Source organism: Perca fluviatilis, chromosome 4, assembly GCF_010015445.1.
Source record: "Perca fluviatilis chromosome 4, GENO_Pfluv_1.0, whole genome shotgun sequence".
Lineage (NCBI taxonomy): Eukaryota > Metazoa > Chordata > Actinopteri > Perciformes > Percidae > Perca > Perca fluviatilis.
In genome coordinates this window covers 15,677,450-15,690,270 of record NC_053115.1, presented here as the reverse complement: position 1 = coordinate 15,690,270, position 12,821 = coordinate 15,677,450, and the positions used below count along the sequence as shown (strand labels likewise).

Below are 12,821 nucleotides of genomic sequence, written 5' to 3'. Positions count from 1 at the left end.
GCTCTTGATATCAGCCAGTCCTTCTGCAGCCCCATTCTCTGAAGCCATGCAGTATATACAATCAATGAAGACTTTTATTTTCACCTACAGATTTTGCACCTCTCTCATTAAAATTAAAATCATTATGTAATGATGGTAGTACATTGCTGTGTTTGGTCTTTTCCCTACCAACAATTTCTCATGAAAAATTCTGTCTTTTGGTAGTGTTGGATTATTGAACATCAAAAAGTGGTAAAAACTCCCTGATTGGCAAGGAAGTGGAGCTGAGCTTGGAGGGAAATGATGGGGCTGAGTGGATTGAGTCGATTGAGCGAGGAAAAGAGGTCTGGACGAGGGGGGGGAGGTGAGGTGGAAAGAGAAGGAAAGCATTAAGGAGGGGGAGGGAGCCGCATGTTTTGAGGTGAGTCCAAGGTGACCAGAGGAGGTAAAGAGACATATTTACCTGCAGCTTAATGCACAGAAAAAATGCCATCTGTTAACTTCAGAAAGCCGCTGGAAATCCAATTTACTCAGATATATGTGTTCCTACTGACCCCATGGCATTTGTGGAAATATTTGTAGAAAATCAACTTCAGTATGTATTAAAAATTCCAAATTCTGACTGACAACCGAACAGATAATGCTGCAAACACACATCAGTAATGAACCATACGTGATCTGTCCTCCCAACTCCATGTCTCGGGATTTGTGTCTATGCTTAAAAGAAGACATGACATGTAGACAACCTAAGGGTTGACGGCGGCCCCGGTCAACAAAATAACCCCAATTGTTCATGCATGTTTGACATTTTGCTTGTGACAGCCAAAGGTTAACCCTTACAAGCAGCTGTGCTGAATGGACTGCTTTCTTCACTTTGACAATGTTACCATGAGATTTTTATCACATAAACAGTACGAATGTGACTGCCAGGCAGTTTTTGCAGTCTTTGTCTCAGTCTCAGAACGCACCAGGAACTCAATTTCTCTCTGATTTTTCCTCTCATGTCTGCACATTTATGAAGTTGACTCACAAAGACTCAGGATCAGTTGAAACATTTATGACAACATCAGTTGTTTCAGCAATCTGTTTACACACTAGTGACAAAGCCCTCTAAAGGCCGTAGTAATTATAACAGGATCACAAGATGAAGTAAGGTAATGTTGTTATAGAGCAACAAAGCCATACACTTGTAAGAGTAAATAACGTTTAACCATGCATTAAGCTAATTTAAATAGCTCAAATTACTGTATTGTGTGAACACTTAACTTCATATAATAATATAATATAATTGTATGTGGCGTTGTCTTTTATCGGGATGCATATGTCCCACCAAAACAAGTTCCTTGGCTAGCTCACCTTGCCACAATCCACATAGCTCTTACTGGAGTCCATGTTTCCTAAATATCTAGAGCAAAGTCGTTGTGAGATGAATTTAATCTTATCATTACCAATAGTTACAATAGACCTAAATATGAAGGTCTACACCTAGTTTGACAAATACCGGAATTTCCCTTTAAGCTACAGAAAGGTATGGTAGACAGTAAAGATTTGATTTTAACAGTATATTTATGAAACCATCCATTTGTGCCTTTGAGTTCTTGGCACTTATGTGAATGTTAAGATGCTGGATCCTGGGAGCTTTGTTTCATAAAGAGGCTTGTGAATATCTATCTGTGGCCTCTCAGGCTTTAGCTCTTTAGGGTGGTGTCGGAACAACCTGAACCTGGCTGCAAACTTTCTGTTTCATTACTCTGCAGTCATGATGTAGCACAGTTTGAGGCAAACAGAGAGCACCACCCCATGGAACCATGCAGAGCAAAGTAAGGACCATTAAGAGATCCACCATGTCAACATGACCCGCAGCCCTTCCTCACATCATTATTCTGTGTGTCAAACCATTTACACACCTGCTGGGAGCTGGCAGAACACACCACTGCAGATACTGATCTACAGAAACCTGAGCATGAAAAGTACACAAGCAAACACACAAAGGCACGTGCAAAAGGGTGAACACACATGCACAACAATGACATCAGACATACAGAAGCCAGGTGCATGTCCTTATGATCTTAAACAATAGAGAGCACACAAAGGCAATGAATACTTGAATTTCAATAGACAGAAACATCAAAAAAGGACAAAAATAGGATGTATGCACCTGATCTACATATAGCATAATGTTTAGTTTTTTCCACAGAAGCAGAAATTACAGGCTCCATTTGGGAGCTGATTGGAGTCTGAAGGCTAGTGTGGTTTAATGCTATAGCTCAGTCTTGGGTTATGCGGGGTAAGAGTCAGGCTAGTGGCTCAGCTGTGGTTTGCATACCTTAAGGACAATAAACAACAAAGAGACTATGCTCAGCCTTAATGCCCTCTTGCCATTTTTAGCATCCTTGAAACCAGTAAATTACAGACATAAGTGTTTTGTGCAGCAGGTTTCAAGGCCTTGTACTTTTATAATTATGGTCAACAAGTCCTCCAAACAAAATGACAAAATATGTCAAGATATTGTCTAATCTGACTCCCGTATCGGCAGGACAAGATACTTTGCCTGTATCTCTTAAATATAATAAAAAATATTGCCAACTTAAATATCTCAAGAACTATTGAATGGATTGTCATCAAATGTATAGATATTCACGGTCCCCAGCGCATAATTTTGGTCAGCCCCTAATCTTTTATCCATAGAGATAAGCAAGTTGAGATTTTTGGATTGCCATGAAACACATAACAGATATCCAGATCAGCCAGAGGATAAAACCCTAATGACAAAAATATCTGAAAATCTACCGGATGGATTGCCATCAAATTTTGTACAGGCATTCATGTCCCTCCCAGGATGAATTGTAATAACTTTGATGATGCTGTGACTTGGCCAACCATAACAGTAGACTACACGTTGTAGCCTGCATGTACCCTGACTAATAATAGCTTGTTGTCTTTCACAACTTGCATGGTGTGCATACTGTAGGTTATTGGAAAGAAATGGAATGGATTTCCCAGATCCACCTAATAGCACAAATATCATCCATCTTTCGTTTTTAACATTTTTTCACTTGTGACCAGAGAAGCAATTTGTGCTCTTATGAGTCATAGGACACTTCATAGAAATTAGCAAAAACAAATCATTGACACTTGTTTTTTTTACTGGGACATCATGAGTTGCCCCAGATGCTCCATTGGTCTTCTACTATGACAAACATATGTTGGATTTGACCATTTTCAGGCTGATATCATGTAGTCTGATCCCAGTGTAAGGTCAGGAAAAGATCGTGGTCACGGTTGATGTTGACTGTCGGTAGTAAATGGTAAATGTGTCCTGTGTCCAACATGCTTTGTTTGCCCATCCACCACGAGCTCCTCCATAAGATATTTTGGGTTGGACAGACAGTATATGTTATACATACTGTAACTATAAAACTTTAGTTATTTGACCTTCCCTTCTTTGCTTACCAGTGCTGTTTTTGTTCTGTGCATGAGTTTCTGGCTTAGCAGACATATGAAATATGTGTCAGTTTGTCAAATATACAGAGTGACAGGCGCATTTATCCATTTTAAATGTCAATACTTTTCATCCCATGCTGCATTACCTCGATTCAAAGGTCATGTTGTTTATCAATGACAACATGCACGTGTGATTCCTTTGGCAGACATTGATGAGTGGGGAGATTTTGTGTGTATGGATTACTTCATAGCTAATGTTTCATAGTGCTGAGTGAGGACTTTACATCACACTAGAAGAAGCCTTGGCCATTTTTTAAAGGTCCTATGACATGCTGCTTTTTGGATGCTTTTATATAGTGGTCCCCTAATATTGTATCTGAAGTCTCTTTCCCGAAATTCAGCCTTGGTGCAGAATTACAGCCACTACGAGCCAATCCCACAATGAGCTTTCCTTAGGCCGTGCCATTTCTGTGTCTGTAGCTTTAAATGCTATTGAGGAGGAGAGAGGCGGGGCAAGGTGGAGGGTGGGGGTGTGGCCTTGACCAGCTTGCGGTTGTAGCTCATTTTTTCATGGGTTGGCCAAATTCTCTGGGAGGGCAAAGCCATGGGAAAAGCAGAGAAAGGGGAGGTAACCTTTCCCCCTTATGACGACATATAGAGAAGATTCCAGATCGGTCAATCGGAGCTTTCATTTTCTCAAAGGCGGAGCAGGATACCCAGGGCTCGGTTTACACCTATCACCATTTCTAGCCACTGGGGGACCATAGGCAGGCTGGGGGAACTCATTAATGTTAAAAAAACCTCATTAAGTGAAAATGTCATACCATGGGACCTTTTAAATAGGCCAAATGGGTTGAATTTTGCCTTTCATTAAAGAAATAAAGTATTTACATGGCGCTGGCGGGGAATGGCGATATGTTTTTGGTGATACACAGACAGAGAGGATACTTTTTCTCTGTGTTTGTTCTTCCATCTTTCCTTTCAGCACTGTTATTGTCATCGCCTTTCATGGACACTATTTCGGTCTCTAGACTTAAATCTGTATCTCAGTGTAAGGAAACTAATGCAGTATATAAAACCCCATTGCCCCATGTGGTTGTGATCTTGAGTCAGTGTGTTTAGTGTCTAATGCATACAGAGTTAAAGCTTCAGCTCTGGGGGAGGGGTTACCACAAGCACAAAATCACAGGAAGATCACAGGAAGACTCAAGCAGGGGTAAGAGCAAGCAAACAAAAATAAGTAGTCAAATATTTATTTAACATACACATACATGGAACAAGGTCATTGTAGTTAATCAAATTTAAGACTACTGTAGAAGCAAGCGTTAATATTGATAAAATGTTGAAACTGAAAAAGTCTAAAGTCTACTGTTTGTAACTGCGTCACATTGATACAAAATGAATTGATCTAAAGAATCTGCGTTTTAGTCTTTTAAATACAAATCCAGTACAGGATGTGCATGTTAATATAGGCTAATTCTACAATAATGTCCTTGTGTATTTTATTTAATAAAACTGAACGCATTGAGTAGCTCTGTAATATTCTGCAGTCATGAACAACAGCATAATTTAACTAAATACACTAAATGCTTTTTACAAAACATATTTACACTAATAACTAATTTGCATATAAATTATATTTTAAAATATTATCATTATATTATATATTATATTTAAAAATATTATTATTATATTTTAAAATATTACAAATAATATATAAATATAAATTATAATCTCGGAGTACTCTGAAGTTGAGTCAAAGTTAAAATTGTTGCATCATTTATTTTATTATATTTTAACTAACAGGTTTTGGTTCAGCACTTTTGAACCTATTAAAGTTATTTCTAAGCAAGGTCCACTGTCTAAGGATAATGGCCTCTTGACCTCTTCTGTCTTTTTTGGATTTCTTTTAATGCTATTTTGTGAATGTGCAAATATGACACAAAAACTAGAGAAAGTAATTTGCATATGCATATTTGAATAATTTGGATGACTACAGGATTCATTATTAACACACTAATTAATAAGAATGAAGTTCTATTAGGAACGTCACATGAACAGGAAGAGCAAGGAGCCTTGCTCACACCATCCTACTGATTTTCTAAAGACGGAAACCCTTCCATCTTTCACTGGTCTTTCTCTAACCATGACTACATGAAAAACTAAACACATCATCTAAGACGCATCTAAGTTGGCGACAGCAGCACATGAAGCCAAAAGTTAGTGCCAGAAATGAGTGATTACCTTGGCAGAAGAGGAATGTAACTGTAAAAAACAAGCAAATCAATAGGAGCAAAGACAGAAAAGCTTTCTGATATCGTCTTACCCAAGATCATGCTGTACACGTCCACTGTCAACTTCTCTTTCCACGTTATCTTCTCGCTCAACTCCTCTCTCCCTTGATCAGCTACTGATGTGACTCAAACCGTAAGTGTCCACCTCTCTGGCTCTCAAAACTCAACGTGGGACAAAAAAAGACGTCCCAACATTACAACCCTCACTTTGCATCCCTACTCTGTGTCTCTTCCTTTCCCTTCGTCCACATGAGATGCTTCTCCTTTAGATCTCGACACGCGTCTCTTGCTCAGCCAGCTGTTGCCAGAGGAGGAGCACAGCAGCAGCCCCGACTGCAACACAACACACACTCAGACTACTGCAAGGAAGCCTGTAATTTATTCACTGTTATATATTCACAGGAACACCAGAGAATACAGCTGAGATGGAGCCCTGCTTCAGTGGAGGAACCTCTGCACCACAGCGTGTGTCTCTCTCTCTCTCTCTCTCTCTCTCTCTCTCTCTCTCTCTCTCTCTCTAATATTTTGGGGTTGGGTATAACCTAAAGGCACCTTGCATTCCTGCGCTGCGATTGGCCGGGGGCTCGGCCAATGAATGAGTGAATGAGGAAGCAGAGTGATAATGCTGCTGTCAATTCTGCTCTCCCTCTGTCACCCTTTTATCTGCTGTTTACTATTGACCATTTTTTTCTCTCTCTCATGTCTTTCCTTGTCTGACTCTATATACTCTGCCTCGAGCCTCAACAAAAGGCATCTAAAACATGTCTGCCCTAACAACATCCTCCCCCTAAATGAGGCTAAATGTCTCCTCTGGGCTCCCTTTTACCTGTTTGTTTGAGTGTTGGGTGTTACATTTTTGACATGTAATAGAATTTTAAATGAAATGTATCTGACCGAGTTCACGTTGAAATTGCCTTTTCAGAAAAGCGTTTGAACAGAGCAAAAAGAAAACCAGACACGGAGGTTCAGCGGAGACTGACAGCTTGAGAGACTCGATGAAGCGTTGGAGGGAGTGGAGGAGAGACTGACGTTAACTCAGACTGACTGAGGATGAACATTTAAGGTGAGGAAATGTGGAAGATGTGATGGAGCAGGAGGATAAAGGAGAATGCAGACAGCTGTTTGACAGGCAGAGAGTGCTGAATGAACTAAAAAACTAAGTTAGTTTAGTACTTAGCTCAATGTATTCAAAGCTGATGTATATTCAAGATTTCATCTAATTATTGCCCACAAGATCAGACATGACCTCCAGCTTTGAGCATCATGAGGTGATCCATTTCTACATAATGTATAACAAATAAATACATACAGTGAATCAGATAGTGCTACATGTCAACCTGTGTGTGTGTGTGTGTGTGTGTGTGTGAGAGAGAGAGAGAGAGAGAGAGAGAGAGAGAGAGAGATGAGGTTTCCTCATTAGTGGAGTCGGGCTGAATAATGCATGTAGGTGTATTGTTGTGGCCAATGGGCCAGGTGCTAATGTGGCTGTCTAAGGGTAAAGGGGCAGACACAGCATGACTTTAATGGATGTCACCATGGGAAACTGAAACCGGACCACTGGACTCGGGTGACGCATCATGCGTGTGTGTGTGTGTTTGTGTGTTTGTGTGTGTGTGTGTGTGTGTGTGTCTTTAAGTTGTTCACTTATTAAAACACTTTGCTGGTTCTCAGAGAGAAAAGAAAAACTGTTTGGGTTGAAATATGTTATTATTCAGTACACTGAATTAAAGAGTGACCTGTGATTTGCTTTTACCATTCATATATAAAACAGCATGCCTTCATTCATGTAGGAGCAGGAGCAGAGTGTCAAAGTTATAATTTACAAAAACAAGCCTTTATTGCAGGAGTTTGCAATTAGGTTCAACCATGGGAAGTTTAGGTAACACTTTAGTTGAAGGTATCTACATAAGAGTGACATGACAGTGTCATGACACATGAACCCTAACTCTAACCCTAACCCTAACTTGTCATGACAAAAACTGAATGATACTTAATGACAGAATGTCATAAACGTTTATGACTTGTTTATAATGTTTATGACACGTTCATGACAGTGTCATGTCACTCTTATGTAGATACCTTCAAGTAAAGTGTAACCAAAGTTTTTCAGCCTTGTTCAATGGGCAGTCGTGGTGTGCGATACTGCAATCGTTCCGATACCAAATACAGGGCCAGTATCGCTGATACCGATACGATACTGATACTTTTTAATAATTAAGGTAAATGAATTTGAATGACCTTTAGCCTAAGTGTTTTTGTGATTTTACAGAGGAGGAGCAAAGTGTGCCTGCTCCGCACTGTGACAGGAGCAGCAGCACTTAACGCAGCAGCACTTACACAGACACAGACAGCCAGATCGCTTCTTTGATGAAACCGCAGCAGCGCATACTGGAGAGAAACTGAAACTAAAGTATAGATCTCATTACACTGATATTGATCAATATCAATACCAACATTGGTAACGATATTATCGATATTTGGATTGGACTGCCCACCACTAATGGGCAGCCAACATGCAGTTGTTTAAGTGTACAGGTGCAATGAGGACACTGGCATATATGTTTCAACAAAATTTAGTTTGTGTATTGTATTAATTGATTAATTTAGGAATGTCAGTCGGTTAATCGACTTCTTTTGTCCAGACTAAAATAACTCAACAACTATTGGAGGAATTGCTATAAAAGTGTTTTACAGATATACATGTTTCCCAGATGATGGATCCTATTACCTTGGATGGTTCCTTTTTGTCTAGTGCCAAACTTAGGTCGACATTTGTGGTTTTGAGTGAAATGTCATGTTTTCTTTTGCTTAAATATATTTAATATAACTAAAGCTATAATGATTCAAGTTTGTATTAGTGTTGTAAGTAGCGTGCAGTGCAGCCAGTAGGCAAGCGTGTGTACAGTATGTGCGTGTGACCTCAACTATCCTATCATTCCCCAGGAGGCCATAAATGTGTTGACAGGCTTGTTGAACTCTAACTTTAGCCGTGATTAGTGGTGAGTCCTGAGGAGGCCTGCCAGCATTTAATGAAGTCTTCGTTTCATGTGTAACACCGATTAAACAGCCTGAAGCACTGGTTTGAATCAGCCACTTACTGGTTAAAGTGGCCAAACAGACAATGTTGAAGAGATGAATGCAACTTCTGTTTCTTGCATAACTAACATTTTCTATCCTGCATGCACAAGTAAAATTTAATAATGCATTACACAATCAAATTGTGTGAAGTACTTCTTGACAAACCCTGGTGACTGATAACAATAGTATAATTTAAAGCGCCCATATTATGCTCATTTTCAGGTTCATAACTGTATTTTAAGGTTTTACCAGAATAGGTTTACATGGTTTAATTTTAAAAAAACACCATATTTTTGTTGTACTGTACAGCTCTCTCTCACTGCTGCAGATCCTCTTTTCACCTGGTTTCTGTTTTAGCTACAGAGTGAGACCTCTTTTCATCTTCTTCTTCACTACTATCTTTGATTGCACTCGCACATGCTCAGTAGTTCAGATGTAGAGCATGTCAGCTAGCTAACTCTAGAGACAGTAAAAGAAAGCCTGTTTCTACAACTTCAGTCAGTTACAAGGCAGGATTAGCTGGGAGACTTCTAAATGAGGGCACACATGTAAGTAGTTCTTTTGTAGATTATGGTGAACTTGTGTGTGTTGTAGCAGTGCTTTGCTATTGAGAACGACGTAGCATGCTAGCGTTAGCATTAGCTAACGGTTGTGGTTAGCCAGCTCATTTCGGACTGTGACGTCACAGTCCAAGCCGATTTTGAACAGCTCACTAGGAGACTGAAGGCAGGACACATTCAGAAACCGTATCTCTCTCAAAACAGCATGGATGGATTTTTTTCAAAGTTTGTATGTGTGTGGAAGCACCAGAGACACAAAAGAACACCCCAAATCCCATAATTTCATAATATGGGCACTTTAACATTGTGCCTTTTTACTGGTTCTGCTGTTTGTGCTTTGTGGTCAGAGAGTCCGGATTTTAACTCAGGTCCAAACATACAAACTTAAAAAAATGCCAGCTGTGTTCGTTGTGTAAATCTATTGGATGTAAATAGACAAACAGAGTGTATTTCTTCTCTCCTGGCAGAGTGAGTGCAGTGGAGGCGCAGAGAGCGGCTGTTTACGGCACCTCAGAGGTTAACATAGGTGTTGCTAGAATGGAGACAAACAAATACACACACACACTAGACTAAACATGTTTCTGTACACTTACTGTAGGAGGTAAGTAGTTCACAGGCACATGTACATACGTTGTGCTTTGTTGGGGAATGGGCTCGATTGGTTGTTGTTGTTTTTTAAACAAATTTTATGTTCCGTGAACATTTATTAATATCAGTTGTTTTACACTTAACTGAATAAAAACGGTATGATATATAGCTGTGATTCAACTAACAACATTAACAACACTTTTCTTGCTGGTAATCCTCCTCTGTTAAAAAAAATCTTAACACAAGGTCTAATTACTATAGCTTTTTCTGGAGCTTTCAACCACATCAGAGATGGGTTAAGATCACCCCCATAGAGTTAAGTACACATGTCACATGATCACTTGAGTCAACTCCATCTACTGAAGAAGACGATAAGAGTGGTTTGAAGCTCTGAAGAGCTAGTACTGTAAGTAGATCTTGAATTAAGATTTTTTTCTTTGATTTGTCCTGAAATTGTTTCCAAGTAAGTCCTGTTTACATGGAGTGAATCAACAATGTTAATCTTTTAAGAAAAGTACTAATAATCCTGATGTTTGATGAATTCTTTGACTCTACTTAAAGGTGCAGTCAGCAATTCTTATCCAAAACTGTTTTTGTCAAATTCAGCGAATATCTCCTCAGGGTCCGCTAGCTGTCTGTTCTGTGTGCACGCTGAAAAAAATTCCCTTGTCTATGTGAAACAAAAAAAGTGGTTCAGACTGAAGCCTGATTCACACGGGACGATTTTAAAATTGTCGGCCGATTTTCCAATCCTGAGAGACCCCACACACGGCGATAAAAAATCACGGGTCTAACAGTTTTGGTCGTACAGTGTGTGGTGCGCAGCACGCGGCAAAATCAACACATCACACACGAACCGATTTGACTGCCGAGCATTCCCAGGTCAGACGGGAAATCTCGCAAAATCCCTCAAGATCAAACGCGACTTCAGAGTAAACAATCATGGCGGATGCAGTGGCGATAGTTTGTAGTTTGTTTTTAACCGGAAAAAAAACGTTATCAAAAGAAAAGGCGATGGTCAAAGAAGTGGAGACAACGCGAGCATGGACTATACTCAGCTACATCATGATATGGAGGTGAGTTGTTGTTTTTTCTCATAGAAATGTCGTTACGTACTACACAGATTAATTACCGTTGAAATACACGTTCATATATTCGTTTCCATGTACTCTGGTGGACTGCAGTTGTGGATGTAGTTATGCCCATTGACTTTATTGTATGCCACAGTCCACAGGCTGCGTGCTCGTTTGTCCCCGGGGGACACCACACACGAGGAGAAATCGGGCCAAAAAAATCCAACATGTTGGATATCCCCGATTTGAGATCGCAGCGGTCCCGACGTCCTTCCGAGCAGACAAGAGCAGTCTTAACACACCACACACGGCAGGAATATCTCATCAGATTATTTTACGATAATCGGAGCATCCTTAAGATTGTCGGGAGGGGTGAATCGGGGCTAAAATCGGCCTAATTATCCTGCCGTCTGAACCAGGCTTAAGCCACACAACACTATTCCTTTGGTGCTCGTGCACAGGACAGTGGAAAGGCCATGGATGTATAAAGAGAAAGGCAGGCAGTGGGAGCGAGAGGGACGCTAAATCTGGCACATGCTAACGTTCTGAAGGAGCACTGTGTATTTGTTTGGGTGTTGAGTTCAAATATCAACAATCTTTCTCCAGAATCGCAATCCATCTTTAATTAGCTTCTTTTTTATGTCCATAAAGTCTGGCTCAACGGATGTACAGTACATTGCTGGAATAAAGTCCCATTATGTTTACTAACTGTATAATACAATCCCTGTATGGATGTGATATTATTTCTATCTTTGTTGTCGGTCTGGCTCAGGTTAAACTCTAACGGAAAAATAACATAAATAAACTACTTTAACATAGATTTTCTTTAGGGCTTTATTACGTGGTATCGGATTGGTGCATAAACTCCAGTACTTCCCGATACCGATACCAGCGTTTTAGGCAGTATGTGATACTGGTATCGGTATCGGACCATCTCTAATATATACATATACAGTACACCCACTATAATACATTAGACTACACCACTGCCTATCATGTCTGGAAGTTATCAGAGAAACAAGCTGAGCAAACGTTAACAGCAGCTTGGCTCGCAACCCCTCCGGGGACTGTCCTTTGTCAGTCAAACAGCGTCTGAGAAATTTTTAAACGTGAAACTGCTTTATTCAGTTTTTTCCCAGTTTTGATCACCTGGTCCATTTGCTTTGGAGAGGAGGAGACCTCTGATAATTCGTCTCCTGGGAAAAACCTGATGGAATCCTAACCAGGAGAAGCTGACTGCAATGATGACAATGGGGGTGAACAACTCCCATGTGTAAACTAATCAACATGCAACCAACTGCAACTACAATTCATTCCTTGTATTGCATTGATTTCCAGCATCTATCCCACAGGTTTCGTGGATGTGCACGCAACTGCTCTGACCATCATTTGAATCTCCAGCTTATTAGTGAGCACATTATGCTCACTATTTCTCCTGCATCTGCCAAACTCTTCCATACTGCTGTGATGCTAATGAAGGAACATTTTGGTCAGGAATGTCATGACGTGCACAGGCAGTGCCCTGTTTATTTAAGACTTAAATCACTCTCTTTATTTATTTTCCCTTCTTCCCTCTCTCTTCTTCCATCATTCCTTCCCTGCATCATACCGACAATGTATGTGAAAGGTCAGGGGGCAGACCAGGTCTAAGTGCAAACTCTAGTCTGACAGTGAGTGCTGACGTTTGTTAGAGACTGCCCTAACTTTCATCAAAGAGAGACCTTCAAAGCCTCATCACAGACTGTAATCCCGCTCTTTATTTCTGCTCTGAATATTGCAATAATGAGCGGTCCTGGCTTATGTAC

General features: G+C 40.2%; 1 protein-coding gene across 2 annotated transcripts in view; it reads right to left on the bottom strand.

Moving 5' to 3' along the window:
• LOC120557865 (zinc finger protein 385A-like) overlaps positions 1–12,821 on the bottom strand; it is a 32,274-nt gene that overhangs the window by 18,870 nt on the left and 583 nt on the right. Inside the window, exon 1 of one of the 2 annotated variants that reach the window (XM_039798517.1) lies at positions 5,750–6,189. The exons of the other annotated variant lie outside the window; for it this stretch is intronic. Within the exon in view, the coding sequence (XP_039654451.1) occupies positions 5,750–5,759 (10 nt within the window). The 5' untranslated portion in view covers positions 5,760–6,189. Of the gene's footprint in view, positions 1–5,749; positions 6,190–12,821 lie in introns of those variants that run through there. 2 annotated transcript variants of the gene reach the window in all.